Here is a 19,361-nt window from a genome sequence, read left to right on the forward strand (position 1 = left end):
TGGTAAATTTCTCCCGATCATTGTGATTGGCGTTCATCTTCATATAGTGGGTACATAAGGATCGGGACGCTCATCCGATGGTGCCCACCTACATCGCTGGGTAGGACGAGTGTCTACCTCTCAGGAGCAGGATAAATAAATGTCCGGCTGATCGGCTTTATTCTCATTACACGTCTCCTCGCTCCCGGCCCACGATCAGTTTATAGTAACTGCATGAGACATCTCAGCGTGCTGTAACCTGTCCACTCTTCCCACAAGCCAGAGAATCTGTGCTCGACAATCAGCGGGCAATCATCCCACTGCCCACGCAGCGTCCACAGCCATCATTACCTCCTCACATCTATGGAGACAAGATTACACGGAGACTGTGGGAGAACGTAGCATGCTGGCACCATCTGTATTGTGTGTGTACATGTATACTCTACACATAGATATGACAACTGTGTGGTAGGACTGTGACTGACGGACGCTACGCAACAGATCAGTCCGCGTACCATCTTGCTCTATGATGGACCCACTTTTGTTATTTGTGTTGTGTACAATCATTTGTGGAAGTTTTCTGAACTTGACCAAAACTTTTTGTCAGTCTCTTTGCAGTCTCTCTTTATAAGAGATAAAGCATCAGTCTTCCTTTTTGTCTCTTGCAGGATCGTCCATAAGCAGCGAGTCTTCCCCAGTTTCATCCCCGGCTACAAATCACAGTTCTCCTGCCAGCACGCCAAAGAGGGGTCCGATGGGGCCTATCATAGTGCCCCCAGGAGGCCATAGTGTGCCCAACACGCCACCTGTGGTGACCATTGCGCCAACCAAAACAGTGAACGGAGTGTGGAGGAGCGAAGCGCGTCAGGTAATCTCATCCCCACCATATAATGTGTTTCCTTCCGACTCTGCAGAGCCTGTGATACGAGAGACCTGCACGTTGAGAAAACATTGATTAAATGGAGCCTTAGGATTGAGGTATAGAATAGAGTCACAATGAAGGTGGCGACCAAAACGCGTCAACGTGATAGAAATCTACATCTCTCTAATGATATAATCCCCCTGCAGCCGATCACGGCTTCCACCTGAACTCTACCCCGGATTTAGCTTGTCTGCGGATTAGAGGACAATATCTACGAAAACAAAAGCGACCGGCTTGAAAGAACTATTTTTTTTTTCTTTTAATCTTTTGATGTAAATGCAGATTCCGCTCCCGCACATATTCTGCCGCCGTCTTTGATGCCGCTACCTCTTACAACCTTTGCTGGCATCTATGAATCTATGCACGCAGTGCGCTGGCGGGTGGGCTGCGCCGTGCCTAGGTGTGCCCCCTCATGGCTGTTGTTATCATGTCTTCCTGACCCCTCTGCCATGTCGGATGACCTGGGGCAGGGCACAGTTCAGAGGAGGCTGCACATTCAGCCAGCAGGGTGTAAGGAGGGGGCAGGGAGTACAGAGAGCGCAGCACACCAGGGCCTGGAAAGTGAACAGATGTTGCTGCTCATTAAGAATTCCAATCAACGGGGCCCCATCTCTTTCAATTAATTATGGCTGATGTGTCTTGTGGAGGAAAGGATGAATTCCCAGGGAGTCGGTCTCGCTCTCTGCGGCTCAATGAAACCCTACTTCTTGCAGCTTACTAAATAAATTTTTGTTGGGAGGCTCCTGTTTGTTCACTGCGGCCGTTAGCGCGCTTGTGCCGCCCCGCGCGGTAGCCGTATGGCGGCTGTGATACCTTTTGTTTGCAGATGCAGACACTTGACCTGTAAAAAGCACCATTACATCTCTCATTTCCTCCCGCAGCAGATGTGTCTGCGTAGCTGCGGGTGTGCAGGGAGGTGAGGTAGGATGCAGGGGCCCAGGGTGGCAGTCAGCACTCTGTACCATCACAGTCACGCTCCTCTGCTCCTCATACTCTGACATTTTACAGCATTTTTACCAGATCAGCAAACACAGGGATGTCTGCCGTGCTGCCGCCTCCTTCCCCGGCCCATTACCAACTATCCATCCTTCTAAAGGGGCCCTGGAGACCCTCTGACTCGGGGCTTAGCCTTTAGTTCTGCAACACTGTATGTAACCTGCTGAATTGCAACACAAATGAAACCATCCTGGATTCTATTATGGCTCCTGTTACAATATATATATATTGAGGCGGAGAGACCACTGGTGCAACCTGTGCAGCTGCTCAGGGGCCAAGAAGTCAGGGGGCCACATCCACATCAGGTGGAATTGTGCAATATGAGGAGTCATTGGACTGCAAATGGTCTATATAATGGTCCTACACTCCTGTGTGTATGTGTAAGCAGCAAAGCATACCCTGCTTGTTCACTGTCTGCTGTATCTGTCAGCAAATTACTGACTGTTTCCAATAACAACTAGCAGAATAGTGAGTGCAGCTCTGGAGTATAATACAGGATGTAACTCAGGATCAGTAATGTAATGTATGTACACAGTGACTGCACCAGCAGAATAGTGAGTGCAGCTCTGGAGGATAATACAGGAGGTAACTCAGGATCAGTAATGTAATGTATGTGTACAGTGACTGCACCAGCAGAATAGTGAGTGCAGCTCTGGGGTATAATACAGGATGTAACTCAGGATCAGTAATGTAATGTATGTACACAGTGACTGCACCAGCAGAATAGTGAGCGCAGCTCTGGAGGATAATACAGGATGTAACTCAGGATCAGCAATGTAATGTATGTACACAGTGACTGCACCAGCAGAATAGTGAGTGCAGCTCTGGAGTATAATACAGGATGTAACTCAGGATCAGTAATGTAATGTATGTACACAGTGACTGCACCAGCAGAATAGTGAGTGCAGCTCTGAAGGATAATACAGGAGGTAACTCAGGATCAGTAATGTAATGTATGTGTACAGTGACTGCACCAGCAGAATAGTGAGTGCAGCTCTGGAGTATAATACAGGATGTAACTCAGGATCAGTAATGTAATGTATGTACACAGTGACTGCACCAGCAGAATAGTGAGTGCAGCTCTGGAGGATAATACAGGAGGTAACTCAGGATCAGTAATGTAATGTATGTGTACAGTGACTGCACCAGCAGAATAGTGAGTGCAGCTCTGGGGTATAATACAGGATGTAACTCGGGATCAGTAATGTAATGGATGTACACAGTGACTGTACCAGCAGAATAGTGAGTGCAGCTCTGGAGTATAATACAGGATGTAACTGAGGATCAGTAATGTAATGTATGTACACAGTGACTGCACCAGCAGAATAGTGAGCGCAGCTCTGGAGGATAATACAGGATGTAACTCAGGATCAGCAATGTAATGTATGTACACAGTGACTGCACCAGCAGAATAGTGAGTGCAGCTCTGGAGTATAATACAGGATGTAACTCAGGATCAGTAATGTAATGTATGTACACAGTGACTGCACCAGCAGAATAGTGAGTGCAGCTCTGGAGTATAATACAGGATGTAACTCAGGATCAGTAATGTATGTACACAGTGACTGCACCAGCAGAATAGTGAGTGCAGCTCTGGAGTATAATACAGGAGGTAACTCAGGATCAGTAATGTAATGTATGTACACAGTGACTGCACCAGCAGAATAGTGAGTGCAGCTCTGGAGTATAATACAGGATGTAACTGAGGATCAGTAATGTAATGTATGTACACAGTGACTGCACCAGCAGAATAGTGAGTGCAGCTCTGGGGTATAATACAGGATGTAACTCAGGATCAGCAATGTAATGTCACTACCTGGCTGCTTCACTTCCTTTCCACTGACATCCCCACTATCATAATGGGTGACTTCAACATCCCCATTGACACTCCCCACTCGTCTGTCTCTAAGCTTCTATCCCTCACTTCCTCCTTTGGACTCACTCAATGGTCTTCCACACCCACCCACAAAGATGGCCACACACTGGACCTCATCTTCACCCGCCTCTGTTCCCTATCTAACCTCTCTAACTCACCACTCCCTCTCTCTGACCATAACCTCCTCACATTCTCTACCCTCTCCTCTCCGGGTGCACAATCCCCACTCCACAAACTCACACACCCTCGCAGAAACCTCAAACACCTTGACCTACACTCTCTCTCTGAATCCCTTCTCCCTCTCACAGACATAAATTCCTTGCACGATGCAGACGTTGCTGCTGCTTCATATAACACCACAATAGCTGCTGCTCTAGACTCGATCGCCCCTCTCACACACACCACACCTCGCACATTCAACAGGCAACCCTGGCACACTAAACTTACCAAAGAACTGCGCCGGGCCTCCAGGGTTGCGGAGCGGAGATGGAAAAGGTCTCACTCCATCGAGCACTTCATCGCATTCAAACAATCCCTCACTAATTTCAAGTCCGCACTCACTACAGCAAAACAAACCTACTTCTCATCTCTCATATCCTCCCTATTTCACAACCCTAAACAGCTATTTAACACTTTCAACTCTCTCCTTCGTCCCCCAGCACCTCCTCCCTCTTCTCTCATCTCAGCTGACGACTTTGCCTCATTCTTCAAACAGAAGATTGACATCAGACAAAGCTTCTGCCTAAAGTCCACACAACCCCTCCTCATATCTACTCAACCCTCCTCCTCCAAACCCCACTTCTCCACCATTACAGAAGGTCAAGTCTCCTCTTTACTCTCCAAATCACACCTCACCACCTGCGAACTTGACCCAATCCCATCCCACCTCATCCCTAACCTTACCACAGTCCTCATCCCAACCCTAACCCACCTCTTCAATCTATCACTAACAACCGGAGTCTTCCCCTCATGTTTCAAACATGCTGCAATCACACCCATCCTCAAAAAGCCCTCCCTTGACCCTTCCTCTCTGACCAGCTACAGCCCCATATCACTTCTCCCCTATGACTCAAAACTACTGGAACAACACGTCCATTCTGAGCTGTCCTCCCACCTCTCCTCCTGCTCCCTCTTCGACCGTCTACAATCTGGCTTCCGACCGCATCACTCGACTGAAACTGCCCTGACCAAAGTCACCAACGACCTACTAACCGCCAAATCCAAGCAACACTACTCTATCCTCCTCCTTCTGGACCTGTCATCTGCCTTTGACACAGTGGACCATTCCCTCTTACTCCAGATTCTCTCATCTCTCGGCATCACAGACTTGGCCCTATCTTGGATCTCCTCATACTTAACAGACAGGACATTCAGCGTCTCCCACTCACACACCACCTCCTCATCTCGCCCCCTATCTGTCGGTGTCCCCCAAGGTTCAGTCCTGGGACCTCTGCTCTTCTCCATCTACACCTTCGGCCTGGGACAGCTCATAGAGTCTCACGGCTTTCATTATCCCCTCTATGCTGACGACACACAGATCTACCTCTCTGGACCCGATACCACCTCCCTACTAACCAGAATCCCACAATGTCTGTCCGCCATCTCATCCTTCTTCTCCGACAGATTTCTAAAACTCAACATGGATAAAACAGAATTCATCATCTTTCCACCATCTCATTCACATCCCCCATCCGACCTATCCATCAACGTCAATGGCTGTTCACTCTCCCCAGTCCCACAAGCTCGCTGCCTCGGGGTAACCCTGGACTCTGATCTCTCCTTCAGACCACATATTCAAGCCCTTTCCACTTCCTGCCGACTCCAACTCAAAAATATCTCCCGGATCCGCACATTCCTCAGCAAAGACTCTGAAAAAACACTAGTGCACGCCCTCATCATATCCCGCCTCGACTACTGCAACCTCCTGCTCCGTGGCCTCCCCTCTAACACTCTTGCACCTCTCCAATCTATCCTAAACTCTGCTGCTCGACTAATCAACCTGTCCCCCCGCTATTCCCCGGCCTCTCCTCTGTCAATCCCTTCACTGGCTCCCCATTACCCAGAGACTCCAGTTCAAAACTCTAACCATGACATACAAAGCCATCCACAACCTGTCTCCTCCATATATCTCTGACCTAGTCTCCCGGTACTTACCTGCACGCAACCTCCGATCCTCACAAGATCTCCTGCTCTACTCCCCTCTTATCTCCTCCTCCCACAATCGCATACAAGATTTCTCCCGTGCTTCCCCCCTACTCTGGAACTCTCTACCCCAACACATCAGACTCTCGCCGACCGTGGAAACCTTCAAAAGGAACCTGAAGACCCACCTCTTCCGACAAGCCTACAACCTGCAGTAACCACCGCTCCACCATACTGCTGCGCACCCAGCTCTACCCTCACCTACTGTATCCTCACCCATCCCCTGTAGACTGTGAGCCCTCGCGGGCAGGGTCCTCGCTCCACCATACCGCTGCACGACCAGCTCTACCCTCACCTACTGTATCCTCACCCATCCCCTGTAGACTGTGAGCCCTCGCGGGCAGGGTCCTCGCTCCTCCTGTACCAGTCGCTGACTCGTTTTGTTAAGATTATGTAAATGCTTTTGTTATGTATATCCCTATCACATGTAAAGCGCCATGGAATAAATGGCGCTATAATAATAAATAATAATAATAATGTTTGTACACATTGACTGCACCAGCAGAATAGTGAGTGCAGCTCTGGAGTATAATACAGGATGTAACTCAGGATCAGTAATGTAATGTGTGTACACAGTGACTGCACCAGCAGAATAGTGAGTGCAGCTCTGGAGTATAATACAGGAGGTAACTCAGGATCAGTAATGTAATGTATGTACACAGTGACTGCACCAGCAGAATAGTGAGAGCAGCTCTGGAGTATAATACAGGATGTAACTCAGGATCAGTAATGTAATGTATGTACACAGTGACTGCACCAGCAGAATAGTGAGTGCAGCTCTGGAGTATAATACAGGAGGTAACTCAGGATCAGTAATGTAATGTATGTACACAGTGACTGCACCAGCAGAATAGTGAGTGCAGCTCTGGAGTATAATACAGGATGTAACTCAGGATCAGTAATGTAATGTATGTACACAGTGACTGCACCAGCAGAATAGTGAGTGCAGCTCTGGAGTATAATACAGGAGGTAACTCAGGATCAGTAATGTAATGTATGTACACAGTGACTGCACCAGCAGAATAGTGAGTGCAGCTCTGGAGTATAATACAGGAGGTAACTCAGGATCAGTAATGTAATGTGTGTACACAGTGACTGCACCAGCAGAATAGTGAGTGCAGCTCTGGAGTATAATACAGGATGTAACTCAGGATCAGTAATGTAATGTATGTACACAGTGACGGCACCAGCAGAATAGTGAGTGCAGCTCTGGAGTATAATACAGGATGTAACTCAGGATCAGTAATGTAATGTGTGTACACAGTGACTGCACCAGCAGAATAGTGAGTGCAGCTCTGGAGTATAATACAGGAGGTAACTCAGGATCAGTAATGTAATGTATGTACACAGTGACTACACCAGCAGAATAGTGAGTGCAGCTCTGGAGTATAATACAGGATGTAACTCAGGATCAGTAATGTAATGTATGTACATAGTGACTGCACCAGCAGAATTGTGAGTGCAGCTCTGGAGTATAATACAAGAGGTAACTCAGAATCAGTAATGTAATGTATGTACACATGACTGCACCAGCAGAATAGTGAGTGCAGCTCTGGAGTATAATACAGGAGGTAACTCAGGATCAGTAATGTATGTACACAGTGACTGCACCAGCAGAATAGTGAGTGCAGCTCTGGAGTATAATACAGGATGTAACTCAGGATCAGTAATGTAATGTATGTACACACTGACTGCACCAGCAGAATAGTGAGTGCAGCTCTGGAGTATAATACAGGATGTAACTCAGGATCAGTAATGTAATGTATGTACACAATGACTGCACCAGCAGAATAGTGAGTGCAGCTCTGGAGTATAATACAGGAGGTAACTCCGGATCAGTAATGTAATGTATGTACACAGTGACTGCACCAGCAGAATAGTGAGTGCAGCTCTGGAGTATAATACAGGAGGTAACTCCGGATCAGTAATGTAATGTATGTACACAGTGACTGCACCAGCAGAATAGTGAGTGCAGCTCTGGAGTATAATACAGGAGGTAACTCAGGATCAGTAATGTAATGTATGTACACAGTGACTGCACCAGCAGAATAGTGAGTGCAGCTCTGGAGTATAATACAGGATGTAACTCAGGATCAGTAATGTAATGTATGTACACAGTGACTGCACCAGCAGAATAGTGAGTGCAGCTCTGGAGTATAATACAGGAGGTAACTCAGGATCAGTAATGTAATGTATGTACACAGTGACTGCACCAGCAGAATAGTGAGTGCAGCTCTGGAGTATAATACAGGAGGTAACTCAGGATCAGTAATGTAATGTATGTACACAGTGAGTCCACCAGCAGAATAGTGAGTGCAGCTCTGGAGTACAATACAGGATGTAACTCAGGATCAGTAATGTAATGTATGTACACAGTGACTGCACCAGCAGAATAGTGAGTGCAGCTCTGGAGTATAATACAGGATGTAACTCAGGATCAGTAATGTAATGTATGTACACAGTGACTGCACCAGCAGAATAGTGAGTGCAGCTCTGGAGTATAATACAGGAGGTAACTCAGGATCAGTAATGTAATGTATGTACACAGTGACTGCACCAGCAGAATAGTGAGTGCAGCTCTGGAGTATAATACAGGAGGTAACTCAGGATCAGTAATGTATGCACACAGTGACTGCACCAGCAGAATAGTGAGTGCAGCTCTGGAGTATAATACAGGATGTAACTCAGGATCAGTAATGTAATGTATGTACACAGTGACTGCACCAGCAGAATAGTGAGTGCAGCTCTGGAGTACAATACAGGATGTAACTCAGGATCAGTAATGTAATGTATGTACACAGTGACTGCACCAGCAGAATAGTGAGTGCAGCTCTGGAGTATAATACAGGATGTAACTCCGGATCAGTAATGTAATGTATGTACATAGTGACTGCACCAGCAGAATTGTGAGTGCAGCTCTGGAGTATAATACAAGAGGTAACTCAGAATCAGTAATGTAATGTATGTACACATGACTGCACCAGCAGAATAGTGAGTGCAGCTCTGGAGTATAATACAGGATGTAACTCAGGATCAGTAATGTAATGTATGTACACAGTGACTGCACCAGCAGAATAGTGAGTGCAGCTCTGGAGGATAATACAGGATGTAACTCAGGATCAGTAATGTAATGTATGTACACAGTGACTGCACCAGCAGAATAGTGAGTGCAGCTCTGGAGTATAATACAGGATGTAACTCAGGATCAGTAATGTAATGTATGTACACAGTGACTGCACCAGCAGAATAGTGAGTGCAGCTCTGGAGTACAATACAGGAGGTAACTCAGGATGAGGAATGTAATGTATGTACACAGTGACTGCACCAGCAGAATAGTGAGTGCAGCTCTGGAGTATAATACAGGAGGTAACTCAGGATCAGTACTGGATCAGTAATGTAATGTATGTACACAGTGACTGCACCAGCAGAATAGTAAGTGCAGCTCTGGAGTATAATACAGGAGGTAACTAAGGATCAGTAATGTAATGTATGTACACAGTGACTGCACCAGCAGAATAGTGAGTGCAGCTCTGGAGTATAATACAGGATGTAACTCAGGATCAGTAATGTAATGTATGTACACAGTGACTGCACCAGCAGAATAGTGAGTGCAGCTCTGGAGTATAATACAGGATGTAACTCAGGATCAGTGATGTAATGTATGTACACAGTGACTCCACCAGCAGAATAGTGAGTGCAGCTCTGGAGTACAATACAGGATGTAACTCAGGATCAGTAATGTAATGTATGTACACAGTGACTGCACCAGCAGAATAGTGAGTGCAGCTCTGGAGTATAATACAGGATGTAACTGATGATCAGTGATGTAATGTATGTACACAGTGACTGCACCAGCAGAATAGTGAGTGCAGCTCTGGAGTATAATACAGGATGTAACTCAGGATCAGTAATGTAATGTATGTACATAGTGACTGCACCAGCAGAATTGTGAGTGCAGCTCTGGAGTATAATACAGGAGGTAACTCAGGATCAGTAATGTAATGTATGTACACAGTGACTGCACCAGCAGAATAGTGAGCGCAGCTCTGGAGTATAATACAGGAGGTAACTCAGGATCAGTAATGTAATGTATGTACACAGTGACTGCACCAGCAGAATAGTGAGTGCAGCTCTGGAGTATAGTACAGGAGGTAACTCAGGATCAGTAATGTATGTACACAGTGACTGCACAAGCAGAATAGTGAGTGCAGCTCTGGAGTATAATACAGGAGGTAACTCAGGATCAGTAATGTAATGTATGTACACAGTGACTGCACCAGCAGAATAGTGAGCGCAGCTCTGGAGTATAATACAGGAGGTAACTCAGGATCAGTAATGTAATGTATATACACAGTGACTGCACCAGCAGAATAGTGAGTGCAGCTCTGGAGTATAATACAGGAGGTAACTCAGGATCAGTAATGTAATGTATGTACACAGTGACTGCACCAGCAGAATAGTGAGTGCAGCTCTGGAGTATAATACAGGAGGTAACTCAGGATCAGTAATGTAATGTATATACACAGTGACTGCACCAGCAGAATAGTGAATGCAGCTCTGGAGTATAATACAGGAGGTAACTCAGAATCAGTACAGGATAAGTAATGTAATGTATGTACACAGTGACTGCACCAGCAGAATAGTGAGTGCAGCTCTGGAGTATAATACAGGAGGTAACTCAGGATCAGTAATGTAATGTATATACACAGTGACTGCACCAGCAGAATAGTGAGTGCAGCTCTGGAGTATAATACAGGAGGTAACTCATGATCAGTAATGTAATGTATGTACACAGTGATTGCACCAGCAGAATAGTGAGTGCAGCTCTGGGGTATAATACAGGATGTAAGTCAGGATCAGTAATGTATGTACACAGTGACTGCACCAGCAGAATAGTGAGTGCAGCTCTGGAGTATAATACAGGATGTAACTCAGGATCAGTAATGTAATGTATGTACACAGTGACTGCACCAGCAGAATAGTGAGTGCAGCTCTGGGGTATAATACAGGATGTAACTCAGGATCAGTAATGTAATGTATGTACACAGTGACTGCACCAGCAGAATAGTGAGTGCAGCTCTGGAGTATAATACAGGATGTAACTCAGGATCAGTAATGTAATGTATGTACACAGTGACTGCACCGGCAGAATAGAGAGTGCAGCTCTGGAGTATAATACAGGAGGTAACTCAGGATCAGGAATGTAATGTATGTACACAGTGACTGCACCAGCAGAATAGTGAGTGCAGCTCTGGAGTATAATACAGGATGTAACTCAGGATCAGTAATGTAATGTATGTACACAGTGACTCCACCAGCAGAATAGTGAGTGCAGCTCTGGAGTATAATACAGGAGGTAACTCAGGATCAGTAATGTAATGTATGTACACAGTGACTGCACCAGCAGAATAGTGAGTGCAGCTCTGGAGTATAATACAGGAGGTAACTCAGGATCAGGAATGTAATGTATGTACACAGTGACTGCACCAGCAGAATAGTGAGTGCAGCTCTGGAGTATAATACAGGAGGTAACTCAGGATCAGTACTGGATCAGTAATGTAATGTATGTACACAGTGACTGCACCAGCAGAATAGTGAGTGCAGCTCTGGAGTATAATACAGGAGGTAACTAAGGATCAGTAATGTAATGTATGTACACAGTGACTGCACCAGCAGAATAGTGAGTGCAGCTCTGGAGTATAATACAGGAGGTAACTCAGGATCAGTAATGTAATGTATATACACAGTGACTGCACCAGCAGAATAGTGAATGCAGCTCTGGAGTATAATACAGGAGGTAACTCAGGATCAGTACAGGATAAGTAATGTAATGTATGTACACAGGGACTGCACCAACAGAATAGTGAGTGCAGCTCTGGAGTATAATACAGGAGGTAACTCAGGATCAGTAATGTAATTTATATACACAGTGACTGCACCAGCAGAATAGTGAGTGCAGCTCTGGAGTATAATACTGGAGGTAACTCATGATCAGTAATGTAATGTATGTACACAGTGACTGCACCAGCAGAATAGTGAGTGCAGCTCTGGGGTATAATACAGGATGTAAGTCAGGATCAGTAATGTATGTACACAGTGACTGCACCAGCAGAATAGTGAGTGCAGCTCTGGAGTATAATACAGGATGTAACTCAGGATCAGTAATGTAATGTATGTACACAGTGACTGCACCAGCAGAATAGTGAGTGCAGCTCTGGGGTATAATACAGGATGTAACTCAGGATCAGTAATGTAATGTATGTACACAGTGACTGCACCAGCAGAATAGTGAGTGCAGCTCTGGAGTATAATACTGGATGTATCTCAGGATCAGTAATGTAATGTATGTACACAGTGACTGCACCAGCAGAATAGTGATTGCAGCTCTGGAGTATAATACAGGATGTAACTCAGGATCAGTAATGTAATGTATGTACACAGTGACAGCACCGGCAGAATAGAGAGTGCAGCTCTGGAGTATAATACAGGATGTAACTCAGGATCAGTAATGTAATGTATGTACACAGTGACTGCACCAGCAGAATAGTGAGTGCAGCTCTGGAGTATAATACAGGATGTAACTCATGATCAGTAATGTAATGTATGTACACAGTGACTGCACCAGCAGAATAGTGAGTGCAGCTCTGGAGTATAATGCAGGATGTTTCTCAGTATCAGTAATGTAATGTATGTACACAGTGACTGCACCAGCAGAATAGTGAGTGCAGCTCTGGAGTATAATACAGGATGTAACTGAGGATCAGTAATGTAATGTATGTACACAGTGACTCCACCAGCAGAATAGTGAGTGCAGCTCTGGAGTACAATACAGGATGTAACTCAGGATCAGTAATGTAATGTATGTACACAGTGACTGCACCAGCAGAATAGTGAGTGCAGCTCTGGAGTATAATACAGGATGTAACTCAGGATCAGTAATGTAATGTATGTACACAGTGACTGCACCAGCAGAATAGTGAGTGCAGCTCTGGAGTATAATACAGGATGTAACTCCGGATCAGTAATGTAATGTATGTACACAGTGACTGCACCAGCAGAATAGTGAGTGCAGCTCTGGAGTATAATACAGAAGGTAACTCAGGATCAGTAATGTAATTTATGTACACAGTGACTGCACCAGCAGAATAGTGAGTGCAGCTCTGGAGTATAATACAGGAGGTAACTCAGGATCAGTGATGTAATGTATGTACACAGTGACTGCACCAGCAGAATAGTGAGTGCAGCTCTGGAGTATAATACAGGAGGTAACTCAGGATCAGTAATGTAATGTATGTACACAGTGACTGCACCAGCAGAATAGTGAGTGCAGCTCTGGAGTATAATACAGGATGTAACTCAGGATCAGTGATGTAATGTATGTACACACTGACTGCACCAGCAGAATAATGAGTGCAGCTCTGGAGTATAATACAGGATGTAACTCAGGATCAGTGATGTAATGTATGTACACAGTGACTGCACCAGCAGAATAGTGAGTGCAGCTCTGGAGTATAATACAGGAGGTAACTCAGGATCAGTAATGTAATGTATGTACACAGTGACTGCACCAGCAGAATAGTGAGTGCAGCTCTGGAGTATAATACAGGATGTAACTGAGGATCAGTGATGTAATGTATGTACACAGTGACTGCACCAGCAGAATAGTGAGTGCAGCTCTGGAGTATAATACAGGATGTAACTCAGGATCAGTAATGTAATGTATGTACATAGTGACTGCACCAGCAGAATTGTGAGTGCAGCTCTGGAGTATAATACAGGAGATAACTCAGGATCAGTAATGTAATGTATGTACACAGTGACTGCACCAGCAGAATAGTGATCGCAGCTCTGGAGTATAATACAGGAGGTAACTCAGGATCAGTAATGTAATGTATGTACACAGTGACTGCACCAGCAGAATAGTGAGTGCAGCTCTGGAGTATAATACAGGAGGTAACTCAGGATCAGTAATGTATGTACACAGTGACTGCACCAGCAGAATAGTGAGTGCAGCTCTGGAGTATAATACAGGAGGTAACTCAGGATCAGTAATGTAATGTATGTACACAGTGACTGCACCAGCAGAATAGTGAGTGCAGCTCTGGAGTATAATACAGGAGGTAACTCAGGATCAGTATTGGATCAGTAATGTAATGTATGTACACAGTGACTGCACCAGCAGAATAGTGAGTGCAGCTCTGGAGTATAATACAGGAGGTAACTCCGGATCAGTAATGTAATGTATGTACACAGTGACTGCACCAGCAGAATAGTGAGTGCAGCTCTGGAGTATAATACAGGAGGTAACTAAGGATCAGTAATGTAATGTATGTACACAGTGACTGCACCAGCAGAATAGTGAGTGCAGCTCTGGAGTATAATACAGGAGGTAACTCCGGATCAGTAATGTAATGTATATACGCAGTGACTGCACCAGCAGAATAGTGAATGCAGCTCTGGAGTATAATACAGGAGGTAACTCAGGATCAGTACAGGATCAGTAATGTAATGTATGTACACAGTGACTGCACCAGCAGAATAGTGAGTGCAGCTCTGGAGTATAATACAGGAGGTAACTCAAGATCAGTACTGGATCAGTAATGTAATGTATGTACACAGTGACTGCACCAGCAGAATAGTGAGTGCAGCTCTGGAGTATAATACAGGAGGTAACTCCGGATCAGTAATGTAATGTATGTACACAGTGACTGCACCAGCAGAATAGTGAGTGCAGCTCTGGAGTATAATACAGGAGGTAACTCAGGATCAGTACTGGATCAGTAATGTAATGTATGTACACAGTGACTGCACCAGCAGAATAGTGAGTGCAGCTCTGGAGTATAATACAGGAGGTAACTCAGGATCAGTAATGTAATGTATGTACACAGTGACTGCACCAGCAGAATAGTGAGTGCAGCTCTGGAGTATAATACAGGAGGTAACTCAGGATCAGTACTGGATCAGTAATGTAATGTATGTACACAGTGACTGCACCAGCAGAATAGTGAATGCAGCTCTGGAGTATAATACAGGAGGTAACTCAGGATCAGTAATGTAATGTATATACACAGTGACTGCACCAGCAGAATAGTGAGTGCAGCTCTGGAGTATAATACAGGAGGTAACTCAGGATCAGTACTGTAATGTATGTACACAGTGACTGCACCAGCAGAATAGTGAGTGCAGCTCTGGAGTATAATACAGGAGGTAACTCAGGATCAGTACTGTAATGTATGTACACAGTGACTGCACCAGCAGAATAGTGAGTGCAGCTCTGGAGTATAATACAGGATGTAACTCAGGATCAGTAATGTAATGTATGTACACAGTGACTGCACCAGCAGAATAGTGAGTGCAGCTCTGGGGTATAATACAGGATGTAACTCAGGATCAGTAATGTAATGTATGTACACAGTGACTGCACCAGCAGAATAGTGAGTGCAGCTCTGGAGTATAATACAGGATGTAACTCAGGATCAGTAATGTAATGTATGTACACAGTGACTGCACCGGCAGAATAGAGAGTGCAGCTCTGGAGTATAATACAGGATGTAACTCAGGATCAGTATTGTAATGTATGTACACAGTGACTGCACCAGCAGAATAGTGAGTGCAGCTCTGGAGTACAATACAGGAGGTAACTCAGGATCAGGAATGTAATGTATGTACACAGTGACTGCACCAGCAGAATAGTGAGTGCAGCTCTGGAGTATAATACAGGATGTAACTCAGGATCAGTAATGTAATGTATGTACACAGTGACTGCACCAGCAGAATAGTGAGTGCAGCTCTGGAGGATAATACAGGATGTAACTCAGGATCAGTAATGTAATGTATGTACACAGTGACTGCACCAGCAGAATAGTGAGTGCAGCTCTGGAGTATAATACAGGATGTAACTCAGGATCAGTAATGTAATGTATGTACACAGTGACTCCACCAGCAGAATAGTGAGTGCAGCTCTGGAGTATAATACAGGAGGTAACTCAGGATCAGTAATGTAATGTATGTACACAGTGACTGCACCAGCAGAATAGTGAGTGCAGCTCTGGAGTATAATACAGGAGGTAACCCAGGATCAGTACTGGATCAGTAATGTAATGTATGTACACAGTGACTGCACCAGCAGAATAGTGAATGCAGCTCTGGAGTATAATACAGGAGGTAACTCAGGATCAGTACAGGATAAGTAATGTAATGTATGTACACAGTGACTGCACCAGCAGAATAGTGAGTGCAGCTCTGGAGTATAATACAGGAGGTAACTCAGGATCAGGAATGTAATGTATGTACACAGTGACTGCACCAGCAGAATAGTGAGTGCAGCTCTGGAGTATAATACAGGAGGTAACTCAGGATCAGTACTGGATCAGTAATGTAATGTATGTACACAGTGACTGCACCAGCAGAATAGTGAGTGCAGCTCTGGAGTATAATACAGGAGGTAACTAAGGATCAGTAATGTAATGTATGTACACAGTGACTGCACCAGCAGAATAGTGAGTGCAGCTCTGGAGTATAATACAGGAGGTAACTCAGGATCAGTAATGTAATGTATATACACAGTGACTGCACCAGCAGAATAGTGAATGCAGCTCTGGAGTATAATACAGGAGGTAACTCAGGATCAGTACAGGATAAGTAATGTAATGTATGTACACAGTGACTGCACCAGCAGAATAGTGAGTGCAGCTCTGGAGTATAATACAGGAGGTAACTCAGGATCAGTAATGTAATGTATATACACAGTGACTGCACCAGCAGAATAGTGAGTGCAGCTCTGGAGTATAATACTGGAGGTAACTCATGATCAGTAATGTAATGTATGTACACAGTGACTGCACCAGCAGAATAGTGAGTGCAGCTCTGGGGTATAATACAGGATGTAAGTCAGGATCAGTAATGTATGTACACAGTGACTGCACCAGCAGAATAGTGAGTGCAGCTCTGGAGTATAATACAGGATGTAACTCAGGATCAGTAATGTAATGTATGTACACAGTGACTGCACCAGCAGAATAGTGAGTGCAGCTCTGGGGTATAATACAGGATGTAACTCAGGATCAGTAATGTAATGTATGTACACAGTGACTGCACCAGCAGAATAGTGAGTGCAGCTCTGGAGTATAATACTGGATGTATCTCAGGATCAGTAATGTAATGTATGTACACAGTGACTGCACCAGCAGAATAGTGATTGCAGCTCTGGAGTATAATACAGGATGTAACTCAGGATCAGTAATGTAATGTATGTACACAGTGACTGCACCAGCAGAATAGTGAGTGCAGCTCTGGAGTATAATACAGGAGGTAACTCAGGATCAGTACTGGATCAGTAATGTAATGTATGTACACAGTGACTGCACCAGCAGAATAGTGAGTGCAGCTCTGGGGTATAATACAGGAGGTAACTAAGGATCAGTAATGTAATGTATGTACACAGTGACTGCACCAGCAGAATAGTGAGTGCAGCTCTGGAGTATAATACAGGAGGTAACTCAGGATCAGTACTGGATCAGTAATGTAATGTATGTACACAGTGACTGCACCAGCAGAATAGTGAGTGCAGCTCTGGAGTATAATACAGGATGTAACTCATGATCAGTAATGTAATGTATGTACACAGTGACTGCACCAGCAGAATAGTGAGTGCAGCTCTGGAGTATAATGCAGGATGTTTCTCAGTATCAGTAATGTAATGTATGTACACAGTGACTGCACCAGCAGAATAGTGAGTGCAGCTCTGGAGTATAATACAGGATGTAACTCAGGATCAGTAATGTAATGTATGTACACAGTGACTGCACCAGCAGAATAGTGAGTGCAGCTCTGGAGTATAATACAGGATGTAACTGAGGATCAGTAATGTAATGTATGTACACAGTGACTCCACCAGCAGAATAGTGAGTGCAGCTCTGGGGTATAATACAAGATGTAACTCAGGATCAGTAATGTAATGTATGTACACAGTGACTGCACCAGCAGAATAGTGAGTGTAGCTCTGGAGTATAATACAGGATGTAACTCAGGATCAGTAATGTAATGTATGTACACAGTGACTGCACCAGCAGAATAGTGAGTGCAGCTCTGGAGTATAATACAGGATGTAACTCAGGATCAGTAACGTAATGTATGTACACAGTGACTGCACCAGCAGAATAGTGAGTGCAGCTCTGGAGTATAATACAGGAGGTAACTCAGGATCAGTAATGTAATGTATGTACACAGTGACTGCACCAGCAGAATAGTGAGTGCAGCTCTGGAGTATAATACAGGATGTAACTCAGGATCAGTAATGTAATTTATGTACACAGTGACTGCACCAGCAGAATAGTGAGTGCAGCACTGGAGTATAATACAGGAGGTAACTCAGGATCAGTGATGTAATGTATGTACACAGTGACTGCACCAGCAGAATAGTGAGTGCAGCTCTGGAGTATAATACAGGATGTAACTCAGGATCAGTGATGTAATGTATGTACACACTGACTGCACCAGCAGAATAATGAGTGCAGCTCTGGAGTATAATACAGGATGTAACTCAGGATCAGTGATGTAATGTATGTACACAGTGACTGCACCAGCAGAATAGTGAGTGCAGCTCTGGAGTATAATACAGGATGTAACTGAGGATCAGTGATGTAATGTATGTACACAGTGACTGCACCAGCAGAATAGTGAGTGCAGCTCTGGAGTATAATACAGGATGTAACTCAGGATCAGTAATGTAATGTATGTACATAGTGACTGCACCAGCAGAATTGTGAGTGCAGCTCTGGAGTATAATACAGGAGGTAACTCAGGATCAGTAATGTAATGTATGTACACAGTGACTGCACCAGCAGAATAGTGATCGCAGCTCTGGAGTATAATACAGGAGGTAACTCAGGATCAGTAATGTAATGTATGTACACAGTGACTGCACCAGCAGAATAGTGAGTGCAGCTCTGGAGTATAATACAGGAGGTAACTCAGGATCAGTAATGTATGTACACAGTGACTGCACCAGCAGAATAGTGAGTGCAGCTCTGGAGTATAATACAGGAGGTAACTCAGGATCAGTAATGTAATGTATGTACATAGTGACTGCACCAGCAGAATAGTGAGCGCAGCTCTGGAGTATAATACAGGAGGTAACTCAGGATCAGTAATGTAATGTATATACACAGTGACTGCACCAGCAGAATAGTGAGTGCAGCTCTGGAGTATAATACAGGAGGTAACTCAGGATCAGTAATGTAATGTATGTACACAGTGACTGCACCAGCAGAATAGTGAGTGCAGCTCTGGAGTATAATACAGGAGGTAACTCAGGATCAGTAATGTAATGTATGTACACAGTGACTGCACCAGCAGAATAGTGAGTGCAGCTCTGGAGTATAATAC

General features: G+C 44.7%; 1 protein-coding gene across 3 annotated transcripts in view; it reads left to right on the forward strand.

Annotated features, from left to right (window-relative positions):
* The window catches only part of GSE1 (Gse1 coiled-coil protein), a 417,601-nt gene that overhangs the window by 353,805 nt on the left and 44,435 nt on the right, over positions 1-19,361 (forward strand). For all 3 annotated transcript variants that reach the window (XM_073659736.1, XM_073659737.1, XM_073659738.1), the window contains one exon: positions 648-847. In XM_073659736.1, the coding sequence (XP_073515837.1) occupies positions 648-847 (200 nt within the window). The remainder of the gene's footprint in view (positions 1-647; positions 848-19,361) is intronic.

The sequence above is a fragment of the Phyllobates terribilis genome, unplaced genomic scaffold (assembly GCF_046119375.1).
Source record: "Phyllobates terribilis strain yellow unplaced genomic scaffold, ASM4611937v1 Scaffold_14__1_contigs__length_39327217, whole genome shotgun sequence".
NCBI lineage: Eukaryota > Metazoa > Chordata > Amphibia > Anura > Dendrobatidae > Phyllobates > Phyllobates terribilis.